A 26617-nucleotide genomic window follows, 5' to 3' on the forward strand; every position below is an offset into this window, starting at 1 on the left:
AGCAATAGCAGGGTAACATAGACACAGGTGACACAAAACAAGACCTGTCAGCACCTCCCCACATGCCTGGGAAGGGGACAGGAAGGCAGAGATTCCTCACAGCCATCTGACCTCCATTCCCACAGGTCAGAGGACAAATAGTATTGCTCACATCAGTTTGCCAGCCTGTGTGGCCATGCAGCCCATGTGACAAAGCCAGCACAGCAAGCTATGGGCTGGCTGCAGTGAGAGCGGTTTCATGAGCTGTGGGTTTAGCCCTTGCCCCTGGCACCTGGGAGCCATCCCACCTGTACCTCCTGGAGGAAATGCAGGTGCTGGGAGCTGAACCACATGCAGGCACAGTTCACTGCTGCCATCTGCTCTGGCATGGGGCAGAGCACAGCCCCACCACACTCTACAGGCAGGCAGCAAACTGGGGAGCAGGACACGAGGATCTAGCAGCTGTTTCTGGCCTGGCTGCACCGGGAAAGTATTTCATTTTTAGTGTACAGTGAAAGCTACAAGGAATTTACAGTGTGGGATTAATGGAATTAAATAAGTAGAAGGGAGGCTGAGCCCCTTGACTGTGGATGTGCAGATGGTGGCAGGCGCTGTTGCTGTGTTGGAGCTCCTCCTGTGGGCACCTTCCCATGCTGCAGCCTGTGCTCCCGGGGCAGGCTCCTGCCCATGGTACCTGCCCTGGGACAAGCTGGTCGGCACACAGCACCACATCTCACACTCTCGCTGTGGAATCCAGCAAGCTGAGCATTGCTGTCCCCTTTGGTGCTGTTAGCAAACACAGGACAGGCTGGCTCCAACCAGCACTGGTTCCTGCTCTCTTGTAGTGCTGCTAGATCCTGCATCACCTTCCCAGGGGAAGATTTTTTCCTTATTCCTCTCCAAACTGCAACTTGTGGCTATTATCCCTCATGTCCTGCCCATCCAGCATGCGTATGGCCCCCAGGAGCGGAGCACCTGGTGGTGATGAGAGCCTTGCAGTGTGGAACTGCCTGGCATGTTAGTTCTTGGTAAACTTTAGGCTGTGTATGAGATTTGACTGTGCTCCTGTTTCCTGGTGTGGTAGGGAGGCTGCAGACCTTTCTTCACAGTTTTCTGTGGAGAGAAGCACTGGTGGTCTGCCCAAACCCTGTGTTCACTTGCATTTCCCATAAAGCCACTGAGGACACTGCATCTCCTGTGCCTGCAGCCCTGGTAAGGCAGCTTAGGCAGCGGGAGAGGTGCTTGGGTCCCTGGGGGCCAGTGAGCCCAGGAGGTCTTGGGCCCAGGTAGCACCCCAGGAGCCACTTGCCGTGGGTTTAATGGGCTTATTGGGAAGCTGCCTGGCAGGCACACGGCACTCACGTTCCGGTAATAAGAATAATAAGGCTGAAGTGCTGCCAGCAATTGATTCAGAAGCACATTATGTCCTCATTTGAGGCACAGCGCAGATTGACAGTGGTCAATGCTCGTGCTAATGTGGTTGATTTCACAGGAGGACAGGAAACACTCACTGCCTGAGCATCTTCCTGTCCCCGTGCCCTTGTGCAGCCCCCTGAGCTGCTGTGCTGCCCCAGGGCACTGCCTGCCCAGGCTTTCCACACCTGCAAGAAGTAGAGGCAGGAGCAGGGGCTCAGCATGCAGAGGGATTTTGGAACTGCACTAAGGAAGGGGAGCAGCAAGCCCAAGGCAGACTCTATCTGAGAGTCAAAGTGGCACTCAGGGATGTTTTCAAGGCATTTGTGGAGTGCTCTAGAGTCTGTTGAGGAAAGAGCCTTTTTCCAATCCCTTTTCAATGGTCTGACTCTGTCTTTATGGCAGTAGCAGCAGGGATCCCTGAACTGCTTTGGTGAAATTGTTGCTTGCATTTCCATGCTGGTAAGGAGGAGTTTTACTAATTGGGCTTTTTCTTAATTTGCACTTGCTGTCTTACAGCATCTCCCTGTCACTTTAAAGCAAAGCAAAAGTAAATGTCATGGTGCTTTTAAGTTTGCTCGTGGCTCATTTCCTTCCAATTTCCCAGCCCTTCTGCTTTCTAGGAAGAATGAGTTGGAAGTGTTACTCTGATCAAGTTTTGGGATGAAGCAGTGATTCCCATGAGCCCCAGAAAGGAACAGGAGCAGACTCCTAGTGCCAGGGCAGTTGTGGAGCAAGGTGCAGGGAGACAAGGCACTGCTACTGCACTCCGGGGCTGCAGAGCATTGTATGGAGATGGGACAAGGCTTGCCAACCACTACTTCATGTAAGGGCTCCAACTCTCTCCAAGCAGCCCATCATCCTCCCATTTATTTACTCATTTGTTTGCCTTAAAGGGGGGAACAGGTGTACATTAATTCATCACCAGAGTTTAAATTAAATCATTTTACTTCTAAATGAGTCACTAATTTGCAGGAGTATTTAATTAGAGCCTCTTTGCACTCAGGTGCTGTATTAGTTCTGACTTTCTCACCTGTTTGCCCTCTTAAGAGGTTGATGATGATTAGACCATTTCTGCACATCTTCATTGCACATCAAAGCTATTAACCCTAATGGCAACACCTTGGTGCTCCTCCTCTTCTAGGGGCTCTTGGCAGCCTTGTCCTCCCCCAGGAAATAACCCTTTGCTCTGCTGTGGCAGGAGACAGACTTGCTGTGCAAAGCATTCCGCACCCCACAGCTCAGGCAGCCCTGCAGCCTTTTGGAAGTGATTTGCAGCGTAGATTGAGCATGAACAACTGCACTGAGCTCTGCTTGCCTCTGCTGTTGAGGGAGGACTTGCTCCAGCACCCACCTGTGCCCGTTGAGAGTGTTCACAGAGTGCAAGTATGGCTGGTGCTTTCTTGGGTTGCTTCTTCACAACAAGAAGATGCTCACTGATACCTTCAGAGCCACTCTCGGCTCCACCACCTAGTCAAGTAGAGCTAGTCAAGTCTCTGCATGGGCTGTCAGTGCAGACTAAGGTCACCTTTTTGAAAAACAGGTGTTAATTATGTTTAGGCATTGATGGGTCCATATTTTCCTCCTTAGTTTGTCTATTTGTGCTTCTCCTTCAGTGTGCTCCGTATTGACGAGACTTGTGTCAAAACCCCTCTTACTTACCTCTACTCCAGACCATAAAGTCCTTTCCTATTATATTCCTCTTATTTTTCATGCCTTGGATAATTTCTGCATTCCCCTTGTGCAGTTCATGCCCACCATTGATGGGCATCAGTCTTCCCTGCCACACAACTTGAGAGTGGGGAGCATCCAAAGAGCTGTTCCCCTGAGCAGCCTATCTTGAAAGCAAAATACAGGTGCCTGAAGGAAATGAAGTGCCCCAGAGAGCCGTGAGCTGTGCTGGGATGTCTCCGTGCCTGGGCAGAGGAGTGTGCAGGGCCTGTGGCAGCCAGGCCAGTGGGTTTGCAGCCACAAGTGGTGCTTGCAGCCTTCACTCCCACCATCCTGGCTGCAGCGCCTCTGAGCACAGTGGCTGCCTGCTTATTACACTGATAATAGAAAATTACAGGTTTTCTGTAGGAAATGTCTATTTACATTCTACATTTCCCAAACTACCTATTAGCATCACTGTGATGTCACATCCTCCTGTGCATTTTCGTCAGCACTGGCCCCTTTACCTGCAGGCAGCCTGGGCCACACCTGGGGAGAGACAGCTGCCACCTGGCACAGCAGTGGCCCGTGCTCTTCGTGTGCTGCAAAGCCCTCAGGGCCAGTGCAGCAATGCAGGCAGTGCCTGTGCTCCATACTCAAGCCAGTGCGCACACCTACTGCTGGCTTCTTGGGAAGTGCCTGCTCCACAGCACAGGAGCAGAGGGGACATCGATGGGTGTCACCTTGTGCACAGCTGGTGACAGGGTGAGCAGAGGGACCATGAGGGCTGTTTATGTCAGCCCAGTCAGAGAGCTGTGCTTCCCACCTCAGCCTTTTGCTCACAGCTGATCCAGAGCTGACAGACAGGCATTTCACTGCCTGAGAAACCTTCTGACACAGCTCTGCCAAGCGATGAAAGCAGATGCCTGCAGGGAGCACAGCATGCCATGCTTCCCTTGGCCTGTTTGTCTAGTGGTTTTGTCTGTGGGCCAGCAAAGTTTCAGAGACCCTGAGCTGGAGCAAGATTTTAAGAAGGCTTTGATGGTGGTGTTAATTTTGGGGGGAAGGGGTTAATGGGATGACTGATTGCTGCTGTAGCTGCTTGTCCAGGGCTGCATGTGCAGAGCAAGTCCCTGCATGAGGCAGGTGTCTTAACTGTGTGCCTCGCCTGTCTCTTGGACAAGACCATCCCATCTCAGATGGGTGCTTTGGGGATGGTCCTTGTTTGCCTTGCTTTGTGCATGGACTGAGAAGATAGAGAAGGCTTTGGAAGAGGCTGCCCGGTCATGGAGCAGCCATGGACTGGGTGCACCAGCACACGGCTTGTGGAAGAAGCACTGGGTGTGCAAGGCCAGGTGGGAGTGGGTTGTGTGCTTTCCAGGCAGTTGCACAGTGTGCAGGCCAAGATTTATAACCACATCTGTTCTCCAGGTTTATAGTGTCTTGTCACTCTATTAACTCAAACGAGAGATGTTTACATTGCATAAGTAGCTGGAGCAGTGGATAGTAACCTATTAATTTTCATGACTATTCCCTGGCAAAAGCTCATAGGCTGTCTTGCAGGACACTAATACTGAAAGCTTCTGGGGCACAAGACACCCAGGGCTTGCTATATTTCAAGAAACTTCAGTTCAACAGCTAATAAAACCGCTAGGTCAAGATCTGTGCAGTCAGGTCTCTCTGGAATGCTGGCAGAGGACCAAATTTCTGCTGATGGTAGCTCCAGAGGAAAGGATGAGCACGCATCAGAGGAGATGAGGACTCACCTGCAGCACACTGCCCCAGTGAGGGGCTGCTTTGCCTGCAGATCATGGGATGCATGTGCCACTAGAAACTGGTTTTCAGTGTGGTCTGGCTTGACACTGCTGCTGTGGACACCCATGGAAGCTGTGTCTGGCCTGGGGAGAGGTGTGCAGTTCAATGCAGATTTCCTGACTGAAACCCCCATGTGCTGCAGCATCTCACTGTGCTGTGACTGCTAACAACTCCTTCCTTCTCTTTCTCTCTACAGTCCATTGATCCCGGGCAGCAGTTCACCTGGGAGAACTCCAACCTGGAAGTGAATAAACCGAAAAACCGCTATGCAAATGTGATAGCCTATGACCACTCACGTGTCATCCTGACTTCCATCGATGGTAAGAGTAACTGGAGTGGGCACCCCATCAAGGAGCTGAACCTGACTGTAGCAAGGGGACCATCTTTTTCTGTGTTCTAAGCTGAGCAGGGACAAATACCAAGCATCAGCATGATCAAATGTGTGTTCTGGCTGGCCAGAAGAGAAAGGGCACCATAGAGCTTTCCCAGTGTCCTCAGAGTAGTGTGCTCTGTATGGTTGCCTCTTGGTACTGCTGGCAGCAAAGATGTCTGTCCCAGCAGCCTCCTTTCCCACTGTCCTCCCTGTGTGACTTCAGCTGCCTTCCTCAGTACATGGTGAAACATGGCACTGTTAGTGCCACTGCCACCCTCTGTCCCAACACTATTGTAGGGCCAGTATCTTTCTCTGGGACTTGTCAGTATATGGTCCCAACTAGGTGTCCAGGGTGACACAGGATGAGGGGTGCTTCTTCCCCTGGGATATCAGACTCCACACATCCCTGTGCTCCATGGGAGCCTCAGGCCCTGGTATCCTTAGCACTGACCCCAATGGCTCCAAGAACACATCCCTGGAGTTGGGGCTAATACATGTTTCTAGTCCTCTTGCACACAGAGGAGTTGGAGCCCAGGCTCACCCATTCTCCTTGTTTTATAAACTATCACCCAGCTCTGCACACCCAGATCTGAGCCCACTGATGGAGGATGAGGAAGATACAGCTAATTCAATGCACCCCTCCTTGGGGAAGGAACTGGGGCCTGGCTTTGCACACAGGTGGCCCTACAGTCACTAGCGTCCTTTTTTGGGAGATGGAAAAGCCTTTTCTAGTGGTAATGCTCTACTCGTCCTTTTCAAGAGGAGGAGAGAGGGCCAAACAGTCCCTAACAGCAAGCCCTGTTAAACAGCAGCAGCAGCTATGTGAAGGCCTGGCATGTCTGCTCATGGGCAAACCCTCACAGACAGCTGTGGGGTGAGCACGTGGGGGAATCCCTGTTTTCCAGCCTGACTCAGTTGCTGTAAGTAGTGTCTGTGCCTTCCCGGGAACTGTTCCCGAAGCACCCTGCCAGCTCCATGCTGCCCATGCCAAGGGAGCCGAGCACTGCACTCCAGCTGCTGCCGCTCCCCCAGAGCTGCTGGCACTTTGTGTCTGCTGGAGACTGCTGAGACCTGTAGAATTTTCCCCAGGACAAAAGGACGAAGGGTGACCCCCAGTTTTATTTCCTTCCTCTAATGAAATACAGATGCTCTCTCCTGGGGAGACAGTGAGATTCCTGCTGCTTTCTCTCCCTGCAGCCCAGGCAGCCCATGCTGAGCAGGGTTTGGAAACAGCCTCATGCCTCTGCTTTGCCGAATTTATTTTAGTAACTATGTGTTTGCATTTTAAAGGCCTTTACGAAAAATTCCTTTCCTTAAAGTAGTGGAGGCAGAGTAGGGGCTGGAGCAGCCTCTGCTAGCAGGCAGCAGAGGGGGGGTCTTCCACTGAAGGGTTTCAGTGGTGGTGGGAGGGAGATTCTGGCTCCTTGTGGATCATTGTCCCTGCAGGAAGGATGGGAGGACATCCCTGCCTGACATCCCTTGCTAACAGAGACAAGCTAATAAAGGAGCCTCATTTTTAAAAGGTGCTGTAGGACCATAACAAATTGCTGGTGAATTTAAGACAATTATTTCAGTCAGTTGCTTGGGGCTGAATGAGCTCCTTAATATTCCTGCCTGTGAATTTCCCTTTGTGTGCGTGTGGCAGCTGTCTCTCTGCTTTGGTGTTGCCTGCTTGTTGCATTAATGTGGGAGTTACAAAGGGTTCCTCTTTTTTCAGGCACCATCCCTGTCCTTTGCAGGCTCCCTGGGAGAGATCCTGGCATCACCCCATAAAGGAGACTTGTCAAGAGCCTTGTGAACATGCCAGCCTCTTCCCCTGCCTGCGGGGCCCAGCAGAGCAATAGGTACAGGGTTGTGGGCCGCCCCCAGTAACTCTTGCCCTCTTTCTCCTCCACAGGGGTCCCAGGCAGTGATTACATCAATGCCAATTACATTGATGGGTACCGGAAGCAGAACGCCTACATCGCCACGCAGGGACCGCTGCCAGAAACCCTCAGTGACTTCTGGAGGATGGTGTGGGAACAGAGAACAGCAACCATAGTCATGATGACCAGGCTGGAGGAGAAGTCCAGGGTACAGTGTGTGCTTTCTCTCTTTTCTGGAGCTGTTGGGGGGCAGAAAAGAGGAATGGGATCACTTCAGAGTGTAAGGACATCCAGGGAGAGGCAATGCCAGTGGTGTGGCTCACTGCTACAGGCAGCCCAGCAGCAAGTGCCTTGTAAACATATCCCTGTGGGGCAAAAGGGTGGCACAGCCTCCTGTTGCTGGCCTGCTGGTTTACCCCTATTTTGCCTGCATGTCTGCATGCACACCCATCCTTTTCTGCCCACATCAGTCGCACCAAAGAGGGAAAGAAAAGCTCTGAGATGGGGAGTGTGGACCATCCCAGAAGCTGAGAAGCTGCAACAGCTGGGTGGTACCAGCAGCATCCAGCAGCCTGACAGGGCCTTGGCATTTCAAGCAATACAGAGGAATGGCTGACAGGGTCTCGTTGCAGTAACAAGACTAATTTGTGCTTTGTCCAATGACAACATGTATAAATGATCAGCTTATACTGCCAGGATTAGATATTCTGATGTAATAAATGCAAAGCTGCCTGTAGACCATGGGGAAGGCGTGAGCTGGAGGAGCAGGAGCCCTCACTGCATATGATGCAGTTTTCATGTCAGAGGTTCTAACTCAGCCCCTGAAGCAGGAGTTTGTAAGCTGTGACCAAGTCCTCCTGTGCCCAGATGCACCCTTTGGGCAAAGCCTGCCCAAGGAGGACGTAGCTTCTGCCTCTCATGATTCAGTTTGTTCCTAAAAGTAAAATTTCAGTGGTGAGCATTTGTACTTGCAGAATATTTTAGTGTTGCCATGCCAACAGCAAAAGGGGCTTGTGCACTCAAGCTGTGAAGCACTGATTATTTTTAGCCCAATAAGCTCATTCTTGAGAAGCAGAAACTGTCAAGTTTGGGTTTAGTTAAAACTTTTGCTGCATGCTCTCCCTCCTTTTCAAAGCTTTAGCACTGAAATGCTCACAGGGATGTCCCAGCCCACCCTGGCTGGGGGGAAGCAGCTGAAACGACCAATGACCGTGGAAAAACAGATCTGCTTTTCCTAATGTACAAAAAACAGGCCTTGTTGTTGAGTTTCCTCGGCTCTTCAAATGCCCTACAGCCTTCAGGGAAAAACAGCATTCCTTGGAGATGAGCTGTGTCTAGAGATCCAACCCCAGCTTTGTACTGTGCTTCCTGCTGCAGAGCCCTGCCTCTTCTGTCCAATGGCCACTGTCACCCACACAGCCCAAACGGGGAGGGAAATTATTCTGACCTGCGCTGTGACTCAAGGCTTGGCACACAGGCTAAGCAAGATCAGAAGCTTCTGGTCAGCTGCTCTCTGTGGCTGGGGGTTAAATGGGGACTTTTTTGTGCCTTCACATTTCAGTGATGGAGCATATATTTGAAGAACAAGGAAAAGCCCTTCTGGGTTGCCAAATAAATCTGTGCCTGGAATCCTGACTCACTTAACTTCTGGGATGCTCAGTTATGGCAAGGCACTCCAAGGTGCATGTTTCTGGAAGATAACAGGTTTCCTTTGACCCCACAGGCACTTGTCTTTGCCTGAGATGCCTGTGGTGCTGAGCTGTGCATTATCTCCCCCCAGCACGCTCTGTCATATCATCCTGCAGTATTGGTTTCTGTCCCAAGCACAATGCGTGTGGCCAGGCTTTTGGTGACACTGTGAATCCCTGTTATGGGCAGGAGGTGACCAGAGCCTTCACAGAATCTCAGGCAGCCTGCCTGGTTGGGCATGGTGCCCAGGGGCTCTAGGCTGACCTGACCAGACCCAGACCCAGACCTCCGCATTCGCTCCCTGGCACTGCCTGCCCATGTCCTGCTGCCTCTTTGGCACATCCCCAGCACTAATGAGAAGTAGGCAGTTCTCTCAGGCACTGTGGGAGGGGCAAGTTGCCAGGAGAGGTAGTGGAGAAACCTGGTCAATCCTGAGTTGAAGTAGTGATCCACAGCAAGGACTTACCTGGATGTGTTTGCTGGACCCTGTAGGTGTCTCAGGGCATTCCCTCACAGCAGGGCCCTGGTGGGGAGCTGCGATGTGGAATTCCAGGAGATTATTTTCTCTGGGGTTTTTTGTTGTCTTTTTCATCATCTTCCAAGGCAAGATGGCTTTTAGCCACCTTCCTGCTCTGCTTTTCCTCATGCCCTTTTGGTGATGGCTAGAGCTCTCTTGGGAGCACACCTTTTTGGGACCAGTGAAGATCCTAATGCTAGTCAGTGCCCATTGCTCCAGACTTTCAGCATGAGTCACTGTTTTGCAGTTCATTCCACTCCAGAGCCTTCAGACTTCATCTGATGTAAACCCTTGGGTCCCTGCAGCATTGGTGCCTGCTGATGCTCATGCTGCTGTGGGACAACACTGCTCCAGGCAGTCACATGGCATCAAAGCCATTACCCAAGGGTGACCTTGCTTGAAAGTCCCCTTGCCCAGGGGCTTTGGTGCAGGCACAGGACTGTGTCTCCAGCTGCAGAGCCTGGGGTGGGTAGCTGGGCCTCATGGCGAGCTGCCCAGTGCAGAGCAGGCTCTGCTGCCTTTCCAGGCGAGCTCCCCAGATCACCCTCGCAGTGCTGTGATAAGCTGACCAGGACCAGCAGCGGCTTGGCAGCCCTGTGGGGGTGACACTGCTTTAAAGGGTTCCTGAGCTGCAGAGGGAAAAAAAATCTTTAAGGAGCATCAGCTTTTATGGTCTGCAATTTCAGCTGGCTTGATGGTCCAAATCATCCTCCCTTTTTCATGTTTTCACAAAGTGAGAAGCACATAAAGGATAGAAATGGCTGGATTGTGCAATTTAGCTGCCTTCAAAGCTTTACAATCAGTTTCAGAATCATTTGGTGGCAGTTCAGAAACACACATTGTAGATTAGCTTTCCTGAAGCTGCAAGCGTGGCGCATCCCTGCCGGGCTGTGTTGCCAGGAGAGAGGTATTAAAGCAGGATTTCTCCTGCCCTGGGCTATCCCCAAGAGCCTGGCAGAGTGAGGTCTCCCACAGCAGAACCATGGCTTGTTCTGTTCCAGCCCAGAGCACCAAGCTGCCATCCCTGGGGTGTGATCTCCCCTGGCATTTCATGTCCCTAGGAAGGAGCGTTAAGAGGCCAGTGCTCAAAGGCCCTGGGAAAGAGAACATCATGCTCCAGCCCTCTCACTGACAGCAATGCCATCTGGAGCTTGTGAGCAGGGCCGGGAGCAGAGCACAGCTCTCCAGCTGAAGAGAGGTGCCCGGCTGCTCTTGGGCTCAGGGCATCAAAGGGGAGGGACAGAAGCCACTCAGCAAAGCTGCAATAAATGGCTGTTCAGGACATTACTGTGCTCCTTAAGTTAATGAGAAACAAGCACTGCCAGAAGAAAACATCTCTTATCTGCTTTAGTGCCACAGTGCATCGGCTTCAGCATAAAATTTACAGAGCTTGAAAATGGGGCATAAACATTATGGGTAAATTTGGCAGAAAATGTGACTGACTCTTATCTGGTCATGAATAAATAATTTTCAATTACCAGCCCAGGCAGTGCTATTATCCCACACAGGGAATTCCTCTGAAGTTTGTTTTGTGCTCAAGTACACAACCCTGCAGCATGTGGGTGGCAGGAGGGGACGGCCATCCCTGAGGTGTAGGCTCAGGCACAGGCTGTGCTGCTCCCCTGAAACATCCCCTGCAAACCAAACCAAGGGTGACGCAGCAGCTGCCCCCAGCATTTGCAGGATGCTGTGCTGCTCTCCCCTCCCTTAGAGAGGGTCACCTTATCCCCCAGCCAGACAGGGCAAACTCAGGCCTCGTGGAGACAGCCTGCAGCTGCAACCCACTCATGAAGATGGGATCGGTTTAGCTGTGAAATACTGTTTGTGGCCTCCAAGTTGTTGGTGCTGCAGCCAGTTGGCATCAAATGCTCTGTGCCAAGTGAGGAAGAGGAATCCTGAGATTTTTGCAGGGCCTGCCATGTTGCCACAAATCCAAGGCAGCACAGCAGCCCAAGTGGCAGGAGACCCTGGGCAGGAGGCAGCAGAGCTGCTCTGCTTTCACAGGCACCTGCAGTACCCCATTAGGCAGCCTTACTCCAGGCACTTCTGCCAGGGCAGGACTTACTGAGAGCAGAACCCAAAAAGCAGGGAGAGATGCATCCCTCTGACTCCACGTTGCTGCACTCCAGAGCCAGAGTGCAGGATGAGGGCTCTTAGCTCTCACAAGCCCCACCCTGCTGCAAGTGCTTTCTATTAAAAGGCAGAACTTCATTGATTCCTAATTAAGCTTATTGTTTCCCTTCCCACACATTCCCCTGTAAACACATTCTGCTAATAATTAAGTTTACTATTCCTTGACAAGCACGGATGATCTTCCATTCACTCCTCTCTCCTAGGGCGGGAAACCATTTTCGGTGAGGTGCACATGGGTGGGAGTGAAGTCTTCCTCCTGTCAGCCAGGCACTGTGGCTCTGCAGGGTGGGGGAGCCAGGTACTAGATGAAACAGGGATGCTCAGGGTGCCAATTAAATAGGGAGCTTGGGGCTTCAGAGAAAAAAACCGGAGGAGTAGTTTGCAAACACTGAGCTGTGAAGAGGAGGAGAGCATCAACAGGTGAGCAGGGAGGGATGTCCAGGGAGATGAACGGGCAGAGGGATGGGCCCCTGGGGATGTGTTAGGGCCCTCTGCCAAGTGGGATGCAACAAGACCTGTGGCCAGTAACTCAAAGCACTCTGGCTGCAGAGTTGAAGGGGTGATAAGGATTCTGCAGAGCAGGAGGTCTCTAGGGAGCAGCAGTGTTTTCATGATGGGACAGTGCTGCCTGCAGGAGGGGCCTGAGGGGATAGTTTTGCCAGTCTGTGCCTTCTTGCAGAGGGAGAACAAGATGTGTCTGTGTCTGAGTTGGCATCTGTGCCTTGCAAGAGCCATTCTGAAACACCTGGGAGACGTAGATTTTCAGGGATGTGCCACCTGCCACAAGGGCAGGTTGGTGTCTCTTGGTGATGCTCAATGCACTCAAGCCTATAGCAGTGCAGAGAGTGGATACAGCATCCAGGCTGGAGCCCTGGCACGGGCTGTGTCCCACCTGTCACCAGGGTGGTTTGCTGCCCAAGGCCACACTGGCAGGGGCACCCTGGGGACTACAGATGTTACGAGAAAGGTGGTGCCTGTTCTTCTGTTGCTGTTTACTGTGCTGGGCTCAGGTCTGTCCTGCCACACCTGTGGGTCAAGGACTCCAGGCTGGTATAGCAGGGACCTGGTGAGGATACAAGCTGCATCTCATTCACCTCAGCTGCCCTTTGAGTAGAGCTGTGCCCACAGAAACCATCATTTCCTCTTCCCTGCTGCACTAGCTCTTCTCCCATCAACCCACAGCTGCCTGCCTTCTCTTCATCCAGGTACAGCTCAGGCAGGGGGTGGTTCAAGCAAAGCCCCAAAGATGCCCATGTCACCAAACAGGAGGCAGGGAAGAACTACAGCAGGCACAAATCACTGCTAGGAATTGCTGCTTACTGTCTTGGTATTTGGTATTGCTCTTGTTGCTCGGTCTGGTGGCCTGGCCCCCTTTGCCACTTCCCACCAATGGCTCCAGGTGAAAAAGAAAATTCCTCTTTCAGTGAGTAGCCACTGAGGTCAGTTCAGTTGGTCAGAGCATGGTGCTAGTAACACCAAGATTGTGGCTTCAATACCCATATGAGCCATTCACTTAAGAGTTGGACTTGATGATCCTTGTGGGTCCCTCCAGCTCAGAATATTCTTGTGATTCTGAGTCTTATGGATAGGAGTCCAGGGGGTGCTGCCTTTTTGCTGGGGATAGGGACACTCTGGGGGAAAGAAATCTAGATTTTAGAGGCCCCCCTGCACAGTGACTCATTCCTGTCTTTACCCTTTGAAGGGCAGAGCCCTGTTCCTCACCCAGATGCCCCAGTCAGCAGCCAATCTCTGACCCGTTCTCTTCACCTCCCTGCAGGTAAAGTGTGACCAGTACTGGCCGAGCCGGGGTACGGAAACCTATGGGATGATCCAGGTGACCCTGCTGGATACAGTCGAGCTGGCGACCTACACCGTCCGCACCTTTGCGCTGTACAAGGTATGGGTCTGGCTGGGCTGTTGCTGCTCCAGGTAGTGCAGAGAGGTTTCCCAGTGCTGCAGAGTGCTCCATGGCCCACAGGCAGTGGCCGCTGGCTGTACCTGGCTTGGCCAAGGATGTGGTCAGTCCGCACATCAGCCATGTCTTACAGATGGGCTGCAGTAGGAGATCAGCTGCAGGTTGTGCATCTGGCCACTACTGGACTTTGGCCAGGATATCTGATGCTCTTCTGTGTGCATTCTGTGATGGGCCCCAGAGCAGGGCTCTTCTTGCCCCTGGCGAGTGTACAGGTAGCAGCTGTCGTCCCATTAGAGAGACAACATGGGAAACAGTGAATTTTTATCACTCCTGTCACTAATAATGCAAATGGAGGGGCTATTTCTGATGTGAGCACAAACCCATCTCTCCTGCCTGCTGCATTCCTCATTAGTGTTTGGAAGTCCCTGGGGGCAGTGCCAGCAGCAGCGTGTCATGGCAGTGCAGACAGGCTTTGCGGCGAGCTGCCTCTGTGCGTGACTGAGTCTGGGCCCAGTGCTCATAGGGGATGCACACCCCAGAAAGGCCCCAGCAATCACTCAGCCACTCCTACCACTTGCTGCATAGATCACTCCGCCAAGCCCAGAGAGGAGTGGGGCAGTCTGCAGACACAGGCTGATCACCCAGCCTAGGGACACCCATGATGCAGAGGAGCAGGGAGGGGAACTGGCTGCTGTAGCCCTTCCATGCCCAGTCCCCATTTTCCCTGAACATGCAATGAGTGCTGTGCAGAAAAGAGTCTTTCACCTACTTCTGCAGAGCTGCTCTGCTGTCTCTGTCAACTGCCTTTCTACCGATCATCTGTATGTACAGAAGCTTTGCAATAAACCTACGTTTTTCCTCCAAATTTTTGCTAGGGAAAGCCCAGTACATGCATCATCACACAGAGCTTTGCATGCCTGTTGCTGTTGTTGTCCCATCAGCAGGTTCCTGCACTGGGATGAGACTGTTCTCATGCAAAACAACTCCTCTTTGTCTTCAACAGAATGGCTCCAGTGAGAAGACAGAGCTGCGACAGTTCCAGTTCATGGCTTGGCCCGATCACGGGGTCCCAGAATACCCCACCCCAATCCTCGCTTTCCTGCGACGGGTCAAGGCCTGTAACCCAACAGATGCTGGGCCCATGGTTGTGCATTGCAGGTAGAACTGTTGTGTTTACCTTTTGGCTGCAGGAGCTTTAACCTGTCTGAAAGTGGAGTCTCCCCTTCTTGTGGGAAAGGTTTCATGGTAGCATAAGCTGCACTGAACGCTTGGGCTGGCAGCAGAACAGGCCCAGCAGGGGTAATGCAGTGGTGTGACATTTCTATTGCTACTGCTGCATCAGATTAAACAGCACTGCTGCCTGGAGAGCCTCAGAAAACACATTTTCCTGCAAAACGGCAAGTGCCATTTAAGAATTAAATTATCTGTGCCCAGCATAAGTGGGTGGTACCTTCAGACACATCACTGACAGAAATCCATGTGGTGACCTCTACAAACATCCACATGCAGTATTTCTGAATGGTTCTGAATGGTGGAAGAGCAGCAGTCTTTCACAGGATAGAAAGGCAGCTCTTAAGACAAAATATTAGTCTACGAAGGCTCAGCATCTTACCCAGCCAAGATCTATTTGTACCAGCCAAGAGGGGACTGTTACTCCAACAAACCACTCCATCATTGCTGTTCCAGCATACGCCTTACCAGCAGTGTTTAATGCTCTTCTTTCATGCTCTGTTTCAGATGGTAGTGGAATATAATTAACACACAAACAAGCTGTATTAAAGCCCTGTTAAGGATATGACTTGCACCATAAATGAGGAAATGCCTAGCTCCCTATCTCTGCCTGCATTTACATGTCACAACAGCATATCTGTTGTTTCCAGGGTGCTCTCAGAATGAGTAGTTCGAGGTTTGCTACTGCCCTTCCAACAGTTGCGGAGAGGCATTTGGTGCTTGAGTAAAGGGCTCAGCACAGTCGTGCATGACCTCAGCTTTCTGCTTCCCCTCTCGGGCTGGCTGTGCTTGTTTTATGGGTGAGGAAACAGTGACCGAGGTGAGGGGACAAGCAGGCTTGAAATTATGGGTTTCACTGGTGTTAGGGCCCAGCCTGCTCTTCATGTCTTCTGACTTCACACACACGTGCGCTGTCACTCTCCTGCCTGTTAAACACATTTCTCCTTCCCTTGTGGAGGGGTTGCAGCCACCACAGAGATCAGCAGGGTGACAGTGTCCTTTCCAATCCAGCAGTGAAAGGGGGACAGCAGAAAGGCTGAGCAGCCTCTCCCATTCTTTGGTGATTCTCTCCCTTACTCCTCCTGTCACTTCTTGTTTGGAGCTCCGCTCACAGGGAGCAGCCTTTACTCCCCTTTCGTGTGCCCTAGCTCCGGGTGATCTCTTAAGCAATGTCAGAGCTCGTGTGACACCTGTAGGAGACCGTGTCATCTCAGGCCGTGTGCTTTGCTCCCGCAGTGCCGGCGTGGGCCGAACTGGCTGCTTCATTGTCATCGATGCCATGCTGGAGCGGATGAAGCACGAGAAGACTGTGGACATCTATGGCCACGTGACGTGTATGCGCTCTCAGCGCAACTACATGGTGCAGACAGAGGACCAGTACATCTTCATCCACGAGGCCTTGCTGGAGGCTGCCACGTGTGGCAATACTGAGGTGCCCGCACGCAACCTCTTCGCCCACATCCAGAAGCTGACCCAGGTGCCACCGGGGGAGAGCGTTACTGCAATGGAGCTGGAATTCAAGGTTGGTGGCAGAGCCCCAGCACCCCAATTCTCCAGTGCCCTGTCTCTGCCCACAGAACCCCACGGGCCACTCGTCCAGGGGTTGGGAGAGGGGAGCTATGGATCATTACAGACAGTTATTCTTTTGTGTGTTCCTAAAGCAGGTAGGCAGCAATTTAAAATACATTTGAATTGTAAAGCTTTTGTCGGCCACAGTCCCCCCTGGATTGGCAGCTTCTGGAGAGGATATAAAAGGCAGATGGATGTGCAGCTCTCAGCAGCACGTTCTGCTCTAGGTTCACTGTGCGGCAGGAGCTGCATCTGAAATCAGATGCAGATCATGTTAGTGATAATTGATGTTACTGTGAACAACTTGTCTGGAAACAGCTCCAATTTAAATATGTGAGACATTTCTAGTCTCATTTCTTCAATGCTGAGCTCTGTAATCTTTTAACCACCTCAGCACCAAGCTTCAGTGTCTAGAATTGGTGAAGGCAGTGTTTAAAGGCACACCATTTTTAAGAAGCCAAGCCCACATTTTTCTGCCTGAATCTGTGTATGCCAATTGCAGATATTTATTACAGCCTTGGAGCTGGAAGTGAGCTCTGTTACGTGCCCATATTCTCAGATGAGGTGCATTAGTCCAGTGAACTCTTGCAGGGGAATATAGCTCAGGCAGGGAGGCAGCAGACCATGCAGGCTGTGAAATGAACTGCAGCAGTACAGCTTCACCCTGGGGATTCCCTCCAAGTGACAAAAGAGCAGGAGAGGCAAAATATTGACTTTCCATCTAAACTGGGAATAGTTGAGAAGCTCTGTCCTGTGGTTATCAGAGCTGCTGGTGTCCTGGGGTTGGCACAGTAAAACATGCTGCATGAGTGTCTCATGGTGAATCTGCCCTGAGAAACTCCTCAAGAGAGCCACAGAATTGTGCTCAACTCAAGCATTTCTGTTGTAAGAAAGACAAAATTTTGTTTTCCTTTCGTTTTTCCAAGGGTCTCTTGAGAACAGTAATGAAATTGCCCCTCTCTGTGCCCTGGCAGTGTCCAGGGGAGCAGGATATGGGAGGTCCTCACATGGCTGCATTGCTCCCCAGAGAGCAACCCTGTCCCTCTGCAGGGAACCTCTGCTGAGGTCCAGCTCCCACTCATAGAGAGAAGGGTGGTTCTGGAGATGCTGGAGGTAGTCTTTTGGGGAAGGAAAACCAAAAAAAAAAAAAAAAAGGGGGGGGGGAGAGGGGGAAGAGGCACTTGTGTTTGAATCTGCCAGCAGATCTAAGTAACACATTTACCATGACTCCAGTTTACGGGACTCAAAGAGAGCCATAAAATGTCTCACAGTAACCCAAAATAGATCTTCTTTACCTAAAACTGTCACAATCCTCACATTTTCTTGGGTTCTTCTGAGGTGAGAAGTAAATAGCAAGACATTGGAAGAGGAAAAGCTTTGCTTCACTGCCGCCACCAAGCACACATCCCTGGCTCAGTGAGGTATAAAGCTTCGTGTCCTGGCTCTGTGTGTGTCAGAGAGCTGCTGTGGGTCTCCACTCCACTACATAACTGCTGCCAGCATCCCGATTCTGCCCCCAGACTGCTGCATCCCCAGCAGGGATCTGACATGTCTCCTCCTCTTTCAGCTGCTGGCCAACTCTAAAGCACATACCTCACGTTTCATCAGTGCCAACCTCCCGTGCAACAAATTCAAGAACCGCCTTGTGAACATTATGCCGTATGAGCTGACGAGAGTCTGCCTGCAGCCCATCCGGGGTGTCGAGGGCTCTGACTACATCAATGCCAGCTTCATAGATGGCTACAGGTAAGGATCACCTTGGGTGACTGTGCCAGCTTGTCCTGCCTGCTTGGGAACCCAGTCAGAGCTCCCTTCTCTTTCCCGAGGACTGGTCCTGACTGCCTGAGGTGGGCCGGAGACCACTTTGTTGCATTTTATCTATTTCCATCTTCTCAGACACTTCAGTGTGTGTAGTTACAATCTGTGAAGTTTCCTGTGAGTGAGCACTGCCAGGCTGGCTTGTGTTGCTGTAGACAGATGCCCACATGGCTGGAGTGGCAGGCTGTGTTGGCTCCTGGGGAGGTTTTATGGGATATTCTGGTAGGCATCCCTTGGCTTATGTTTTGTATCTACAGTATCTAACTCAAACCTGCCTCCCCACTGTAGTAACTAGACTGAGAAGTGTGCTTCCACTGAGTGGCTGATCAGGCAGCAGCTCAAGTCTTGTTCCATGTCTTGATTTTGGGAGGAGTCTGGATCCTCAGGCTGGGCTGTTGCTGGACACTGGGGAGCCCATCACCAGGTTCTTCTCTCCAGAATACAGTTTAGAAAGCACAAATTAAGATCTAGTGGGGCAGTAATACTTAAGTTTTCTATATCTGTCTGCTGGCATCTCATTCTCAGATGCTAAATACCAGGAGAGAAAAACATCTCAATGACCACATCCCCTTCCAAACCAACCCCTAGACAATAATCCAAACCAAATCACAATGATGCACATAAAAGGCCTGTCCTGTTATCTCTCTGTGCACAATCACAGTAGGGTCATCCCTCATGTGCACCATCATCAGGTGGAGTGGGGGATACAATGACAGATGTGGCACATTCCTCCTTCAGCTTGGCTTTGCCCACCTGCCTCTTTTGGATTGGTAACCTCCCAGAAGCAAAAGGCACTGCCAAAGAGAACAGACGTGGGTGCAGCCAGGCCAACAGCTCTGTGCTTTGTCCCTGCTCCAGCAGCTGAGCCCAGCAAGGGTTCCCAGGGAGAAGGGCTACATGGAGGCAAGAGTGGACAAGGAGCAAAAGGGGAGCAACCCTGGGAGCATCCCAACACAGGAAAAACGGAGCAAGCCAGACTCCCTCAGGGTGGGACAGAGTTAAGGGGAAGGATGAAGGGACTGGAGAAAAGCTGTCACAGAGCAGCCTCCACTCCCTCCTGCCTGTGTGGCTCTGAGCCATCCACCACCAATCATTAAGGTGGCTGCCTGGCTGCAGCCTGGGTCTGGCAGATGGACTGCAGCCACTGTCCTGGCTCCAGACCTGATGGAGAGCAATGCTGGCTTTGCCTCTTGGTGATGCTATGGAGGGAGGATGAGGGCTGCCAGTACAGCAGGTGGTGCTACTTACCCCATCCCTAAGTTCTGTTACCTCTTCCCATCCCTTCCTTTGAACCAGCAATCTTCTAGGTATCTAAAGCAGCAATCTTCTAGGTATCTAAAGAAATCAGTTGACCCAAGGTCCTGCAGATATCATTGATGCTGCATCTTTATTAGCTCTTTCACTTCATTCTGCATCCCCATTCCCTGTTTTTTATGATGCCTTATAAATGCATCTTGAAGCAGCCCCTGTCTGCATCCCGCATGTTACAGCTGCCCTGCAGCACGTTCATTAATTTTAGCACCGTTAAAAATAACACCAGCAGAGGGATGAAAGCAGAACAGAGGAAGGAAGGCAGGACAGAGGATTCAGGCCCTGGTCCCGCGGGCTCCAGCGCCCCGCAGTGGCGAAGCCAGCCCGGGCTCTGCTGTGCCAGGCTGGGAGCTTGGAGAGCCAAGATACCGGCATGGCAGAGCTGAGTCCAAAGCATCAAGGGGGCTTTCTTCAGGGTGGGGGCCAGTCTGGGGCAGGTCACATGGAAAATAGGAGAGGTGCTGAGAGGTGTTCTTGGTTCCACTGCTCTGGTTTGCAGTGGAACCAAGAACAAATTCTGAAGCTTTAGAAAAGCAGACAAAACTGTATTCATGGTTTCCACACTGCCCTCATTATTGTCTGGAGTGTGTAATCCAGGTGACCTGGTTCATCTGCTCTGTGTTTTCCCTTGCAGTGGGAGGGATGGTGGGTACTGAAGAGAGTAAAAGTGCAGAAACACAGGGGTGCTGCTGGGATCATCCCCAAGCACAGTCTCTCCTTCCAGCCCAGGTGGGTGCTGGCAGTCTGCTAGTGGGGGCCTGGGTGCCAAGAGGGCTCTCAGTGCAACAGCAGCACTGGAGACAAGCAGCAGCAAAAGGCTGGGCTGGGGACGCCATCACCCCAGCAAGGACTAAGAGCCTTTCTGGATCCTGTGCGTTGCAGTGCTCACTGTGTCTGTGGGGAGCACTTAGAAGATAAGTGCTGGCCAGGCTCATCTGTCCCCCAGAGCCCATGGCTCATCCTAGAGACCTGCCTCCTACAGCTGGATTGTCAGCCTTGCCTGGTACCATGGGGCCCTGCCTCCCATTCACCCATCCCGCCAGCCCCCAGGAGCAGCTGCTGCCCATAGCTGAGGAGCTGCTCTGAGCACCATTGTGTTTGTCACAGGCAGCAGAAGGCCTACATCGCCACGCAGGGACCACTGGCCGAGACCACTGAGGATTTCTGGCGGATGCTCTGGGAGCACAACTCCACCATTGTGGTGATGTTGACAAAGCTGCGCGAGATGGGCCGGGTATGAGTCCTGCTGTGGGGAGAAGGGGGCTGTGGGGCTGTTGTCTGTGGGCATGAGCTCTTGGCTCACCAGCCTGTGTGTGGCACCAGCCGCTCTGGGCGAGCCCCCCACTGGCACGTCTGGTGGCTGACCCTGTGGCCCCACAACCACATTGACTCCCAGGAAGTGGGAGGGAGGAGCAGCAGCTTGTCAGTGCTAATGTCTTACCCTGCTCTTCATCCACAGGAGAAGTGCCACCAGTACTGGCCTGCAGAGCGCTCTGCCCGGTACCAGTACTTTGTGGTGGACCCCATGGCAGAGTACAACATGCCACAGTACATCCTCCGGGAGTTCAAGGTGACGGATGCCAGGGTGAGTGCATCTGCTGGCTCCCCAGCTCCTCTGCCTCTCGTGCCTCTGCCCTGCCCAGGCCAGCCAAGGGAGCATGCAACAGCTCCTGGAGAAACGAGAAAGCAAGTGCTGCCTTGCACTGCAGGCAGAAAAGGCTGCTGCCCACCACCTACTGCTCCTCTCACCATAGGTTCCTGCCCTGCCAGCTGTGCCAGTCCCATGAGCAGTTCAGGGATCCCTGTCAGCAACAGACCCTGCCTTGCTTGTGCTGCTTACTCGGGCAAGCATTTAATACAGGTCCCCCTGCATCTGGAGTCTGTGTGTGCAGCATCTCACCGGCCACAGGACCCTTGTGTGACAGTAAACATGGTCCTAGGGTGGAGCTGGGCCCCAAACACTGACCCAGTGGACCCTGTAGGGGCCCAAAGCCTGCTCAGCTCAGCCACTGGGGTGAACATGGGAGGACAGAGACAGGTCCCAAACATGCACTAAAAGATCTGGGCTCATCCGTGACCTGTGCACCTTCTCACCTGGCCTGGTTCAGGGGGTCTGAGAGCAGGTCAGAGCACCAGTGCTGAGGGGAGTGAGATCACCCCTCACCCACAGTTCACATCTAACACCCCTCTCCCTGCAGGACGGCCAGTCACGGACCATCCGCCAGTTCCAGTTCACAGACTGGCCTGAGCAGGGAGTGCCAAAGACAGGAGAGGGTTTCATTGACTTCATTGGGCAGGTGCACAAGACCAAGGAGCAGTTTGGGCAGGATGGGCCCATCACGGTGCACTGCAGGTAAGTGGGGACTGCAGCCTCTCCCCAGTGAGCAAGTCCCTGTACTCCGTGAGTGGCTTGCACCCCTCCTAGGAGCTCTGCAGAGCCTTCCTGGGGCTGGCAGGACTCGTAATGGCCCCTCTTGCTCCCCGTGCAGTGCTGGGGTTGGGCGCACAGGCGTGTTCATCACACTCAGCATCGTGCTGGAGAGGATGCGCTACGAGGGCGTGGTGGACATGTTCCAGATGGTGAAGACCTTGCGGACGCAGCGGCCGGCCATGGTGCAGACAGAGGTGAGCTCCCCTCCTGTGCGTGACAGTGGAGATCTTTGGGAGAAGGGAGGGGACCTGATGGCTCTGGATGTTGGACCCTACAGCCCATTGTCCTTGTGTCCCCACATCTCACATTTCCCTCGTTGCTGCCTTGCAGGACCAGTACCAGCTGTGCTACAGAGCCGCACTGGAGTACCTTGGCAGCTTTGACCACTATGCAACGTAACAGTGCTTTCCTCCAGTCGCGGTGGGGATGTCTAGGAGTGGAGACGGGTCCCTCTGTGCCAGAGCCGCCCATTCCTCAGTCCTTCTGTACAGGTGGAGGTCCTGCCCAGGCAGCAGACCTCCACGCCAACCAGTTTTGACCACGGCATTTAGGAACTTAGCCCCAGCGCCAAATGAGGGAATCCGACTCCAAAAGCATTTCCAGTCTCTGGCTGAATTTCTGCTCATGTGCATCTCTCACCCTCTCTCATGCCGACTGCATTTCACAGCGAGGCTTTAGGTGGGTGGAATGGGATCTTTTTTTTAAACATGTAAAATAGTTACTAGTGGTTTTTATAATCTCCTCTCTCTTTATTTTTTATTTTTTGCAAGTCTTAATGTTTTGCCCAAGCAGAACTGGACCCGCCAAACCTTTGGGAGTTGGGTTTTGTTTTTTTAATTTCCTTTTGCTTTTACATTTTTTACTGCCCTGTGTTTATTTCAGCCCAGTCACTGCTGGTTCTGCCCATTTTAGTGCAGCTTCCTTGGTAATTCGCAGCAGCTGGCTTGTGGTTCCTGCCCGTCTCCATTCCCCATAGGCTGCTTTTTAATCCTCTGTAGAATATGAAATTTCATGGAACTGGACCTAAGCTACCAATTATTTTTTTAGTCTTCTCCCCCCCCCCCACTATTTCCTTAGTAGGTTTGGGTTTGGGAGGGCATGTGGGGTCGCTGGAGAAGCATCCCTTTGTCAGCTGGAAACTGTTCAGTCCTATTACAATGCGTGTTCAACCAATCCAGTGACTGTGTGTATTGGCAGATCCTGATATGACGTGAGTTGTCGTCGCCTTGTTTGTGAGAGACCCGAAATCCCGGGCTCCAGGCATTGGAACCTCTTTATGTGTGTCTTGCTGGGAAGTGGGCAGGAGTAGCGAGGGGACCCCACAGTTCTCCAGGGAGGGGATGGGAAGAGCAAGACACAGCCCTTTGTGTTAATCCCACGGTTCTGTGCGTGCAAGCTCCATCCTGTCACCTCTCACCAGTGGAGTGCATCAGAGCATTGACAAAGGCAAGGAGCACAAGCCCGGCCAACCCAGAGCAGAGCTGGACCAGCTCTCTTTGGAAGCAGGGTACTGCAGGGAAGGGGAGGGGAGTACACATGGCTTCGGAGGTTGGGTGTATCTATAATTTCTGCTATCCTGCAAATGTTAAGAGTCACTAGAATATTGTACTTTCCGCTACTTCAGGATGTTCTAATGAACCAATGTGGCAAGACTACTGGACTTAATTTAATGGTACTATATATTAATACTCCTTATTATATCACACTTGCACTAAAGATGGGGAGTGAGCAGCCCTCTTTTGAGTGCATTGAGTTATGAATAAAGGTGGTGGAAGGGTATCTAATTGTATTATCACATGTATTCCGAATGTTAAGAATCCAAGCTACGTTGAAATCAGCAATCCAGGGTTGGTAATGTTGGAGGACACATTCATTTTTACCTTGTGGATGCATAGTGCTGTAGGGGTCACTGTTGTATACAGTCTGTTTTCTATTTGTTAATAAAAAAAATCTACAGCATCATTGCATAATTCTTGATGTTAATAAATTTGAATAATTGGGTTTCATACAAGCTGGCTTTCCTGTCTGTTTCTTCAGCAATAAGCAGAGGCCATAGAGTCCTTTGGCAATGGGCACACTCCTCAGCCTGTGGCAGGTAAGTCCTTTCCCACGGGTATATCCCAGCCACGAATGCCCTGCACTTTCTACAGGGACCATGTGCCTGCAGGGAGTTTGGAAACCTTCCGTGACAATTCCCTTTGTGCATGTGTGTGCTCACCTCCTGCCCACCTGCAGCTGTATAGGAGTACACTGACATGGTGCAGGCCTGGCGGGACTTGCAGGAAAGAGAGGGGTCAGTGGTGATAGCTCTGGTGGCGATATTGGTAGTTTCCAACCTCCTGGGACACTGCAGTAACGTCGTTCTGTAGCACTGAGCACAGTCGTGTATTCAAAGTTAGTGCTCAGCAGTAAAGCCATCACCTGGCCCCTGACTGCAGAGCAGCACCCAAGTTTGTTCAGGTGTGAAACCCCAGCCCAGGGTGGCAGCCCTGCCGCTGTGTGTGGACAGCCCAGCCCCAGCCCTGCCCACGTGTGAACTGCAAAGCCCAAAGTGTCGGCTCCTAGAGAAAGCAGCACATGCACACAGCACAGATGTGCGAGGGAAAAGCCAGTGCAAAGGGCAGAACCATGTGGGTCAAGGGCCTATGGCATTTCCACCCTTCTTAAGGGAGCCAAATGTGCCGTGGCCAGCATGTACACGATGGGTGAGAGTGCATGGCAGACTGATGAGCTTTTCCCTAGCATGGCTATGAGCACCTTAGTGATTCCTCAGTGACTGCTGGAGTTCAGTCACACATAGCATTCCCTGCCAGGCCAGACCGGTTCCTGGGTAGGTGCCAGATGCAGAAATGTTTTCCCCTTAACTGGCTCATTCCTACCACACTGCTTCACTACACAGTGGCCTGAGGGGCTATTGGGCAGCCTCACTGAGGATGCAGATGCAAGGGCAAAGCAAGCTCCTGCCCTTGTGAGGCAGCACACGTGTGCAGGTGTGTGTGGGCATATGCTGTCATCGCTGTCAGGGCCCAGGATGGCAGAGTGGCACAGCCAAGTGAGCACCTGCTCACACACGGGTGTGTCTGAGGAGGAAGGGCACCACGCTCACCATCAGCAGCCAGCCAGCTGGGAGGTGGGCAGCGAGCCACCTGCCTGTGCTGCAGCAACAGAGCTTGGGCTGTGCTGCCAAACTACAGGTGGTGACAATGCTGCTGCCACTTACTGAGCACTCACCAGGCACTGCCACATGCACAGCACAAAGCTTTAATCCACGTACAGCCTTGAATGCAGAGATTCTTTCTCAGCAAAAGTTGCCAGAACACTCAGCTATGCACGCATGCACGTACCTTCTTTCTCCTTGTCCAGGAACACTTGGTGCTTCCTTCCCCACCTGTGGGCTTGTCTGTGGACTGAGTAGAAGCAGGAAGAGGCACAGAAAGGGTGAAGAACCTCAGCATGGAATGCACAAAGAATAACATGACTGAGCCCAGCCCTCTATGACAAGGCTATTGCTGGTAGCCATGTGGCCAAAGCCTCATGCTGATCTGACAGGCCAGGAAAGGCTCAGTGCACAAAGTGTGAGGACATGCCACCTTGGCAAGGGGACAGGCCCCCAGAGGTCAGAGAACAGCAAAAGCAGCTGCTGTGACAGCTTTTCTCCAGCCCCTTTTCTCCACTCCCCTGGCCTACTTGCATAAAGCCAACACTGCTCCAAAGGGAATGGACTCATATCATTTTAAAACTGCTTATTCTTTCAACATTTCCCTTTATTTCTGTGTATCTCACAAAATAAAAAAGGAACAAAAAAATCTATGGTGCACAGTGAATAAACAGCAATCCCAGCCTGATCTGCCCTCTGAGCCAGCTCCACGGCTTGTGCCACGCTCCAGGCAGAGCCACCCTGCTTCCTCCCAGGGCTTAGTACTGACATACCTGGGCTGCACTGCTCAGCTTTGCCTGGCTAGAAAGGATTTTCTACAGCTGGCGCTTTTTATTTTGCCCCATTTTCTTTGGTATCAGCTTGAGACTTTTCCCTCCCTCTGGTATCAGTGCCATGCTGTACTTCTAAGGGAATGGTCCGGAGATGGTTCTATAAGACATTTCAGCCTCTTCTGTTTGGAGTCTCAGATAGAACAACCACATTTTCACTGAGCAATGGAGCTGGGCTGTTACTGCTGTCTCTTTTTTTTCCCTGGTGAAAATTTTCCATCCCTTAGTTGTACCAGGTAGCCCCAGTGTAGCCTCAGATAAGTAGCTTTGTAAAGGGCACAGTTTGGCAGGTGGGACAGCAGCTAAATGGCAGATAGTCAAAGGTGAATTCCTGGGCACTGAGGTGCTCTTCTGCTCTTTCTATTTTCATATTTTTATTCATTCCACTGATACTTGTAGCAAGAGCTGTGCAGGCACTGCCCAAGCAAGCTTGGCTTGCCTCCTGGTGATGTTAACTCATAGGATCATAGAGTGGGTTAGAAGAGACCTTTAAAGATCAGCTACTCCAAATAACATCCTGACCAAGCACTATCCCTCTATTCCATTGCTTTAAATTTTGTTTTTCAAAGGCAAAATAGTTGTTAAATAAGGAAAAAAAATAGCTGTAACACTGAAAAAATCTGAGCAGACTCTGCACAGTAGCTTGGCAACTCCTTTCCCCCACAGTCCTTGAATTTCTTGTCCTCAGCAAGAGGACAAGCTTGCCATTTTCAATTGTAACACTTCCTAGTTAAGAGTGACTTTTTTTTCTCTTTTTTCCTTTTTTGCCTGTTTGACCTGGTTCATTTCTGAGAGCAGGAATAATTCTGATCCTTCCAATTAAAAGCTCGTTGTTGCCCTTTTGCCAGTTATAATAAGCAATCTCAGTCCCCAGTAACAATTACAGGTTATCGAGCTTCCATGCCTACACATTTCTGCTCAT

At 51.8% G+C, this 26617-nt stretch overlaps 1 protein-coding gene across 20 annotated transcripts in view; it reads left to right on the forward strand.

The window, feature by feature from the left end:
* The window catches only part of PTPRF (protein tyrosine phosphatase receptor type F), a 378483-nt gene extending 354764 nt beyond the window's left edge, over positions 1-23719 (forward strand). For all 20 annotated transcript variants that reach the window (XM_032117430.1, XM_032117429.1, XM_032117435.1 and 17 more), the window contains 11 exons: positions 5054-5177; positions 7128-7303; positions 13212-13331; positions 14353-14507; positions 15816-16101; positions 17716-17894; positions 20385-20511; positions 20737-20862; positions 21476-21630; positions 21767-21902; positions 22039-23719. In XM_032117430.1, coding sequence (XP_031973321.1) covers positions 5054-5177; positions 7128-7303; positions 13212-13331; positions 14353-14507; positions 15816-16101; positions 17716-17894; positions 20385-20511; positions 20737-20862; positions 21476-21630; positions 21767-21902; positions 22039-22107 — 1653 coding nt within the window. In that variant the 3' untranslated portion in view covers positions 22108-23719. The remainder of the gene's footprint in view (positions 1-5053; positions 5178-7127; positions 7304-13211; positions 13332-14352; positions 14508-15815; positions 16102-17715; positions 17895-20384; positions 20512-20736; positions 20863-21475; positions 21631-21766; positions 21903-22038) is intronic.
* Positions 23720-26617: the final 2898 nt, after the last annotated feature.

Source organism: Corvus moneduloides, chromosome 9 (genome assembly GCF_009650955.1).
Source record: "Corvus moneduloides isolate bCorMon1 chromosome 9, bCorMon1.pri, whole genome shotgun sequence".
NCBI classification, from domain to species: domain Eukaryota; kingdom Metazoa; phylum Chordata; class Aves; order Passeriformes; family Corvidae; genus Corvus; species Corvus moneduloides.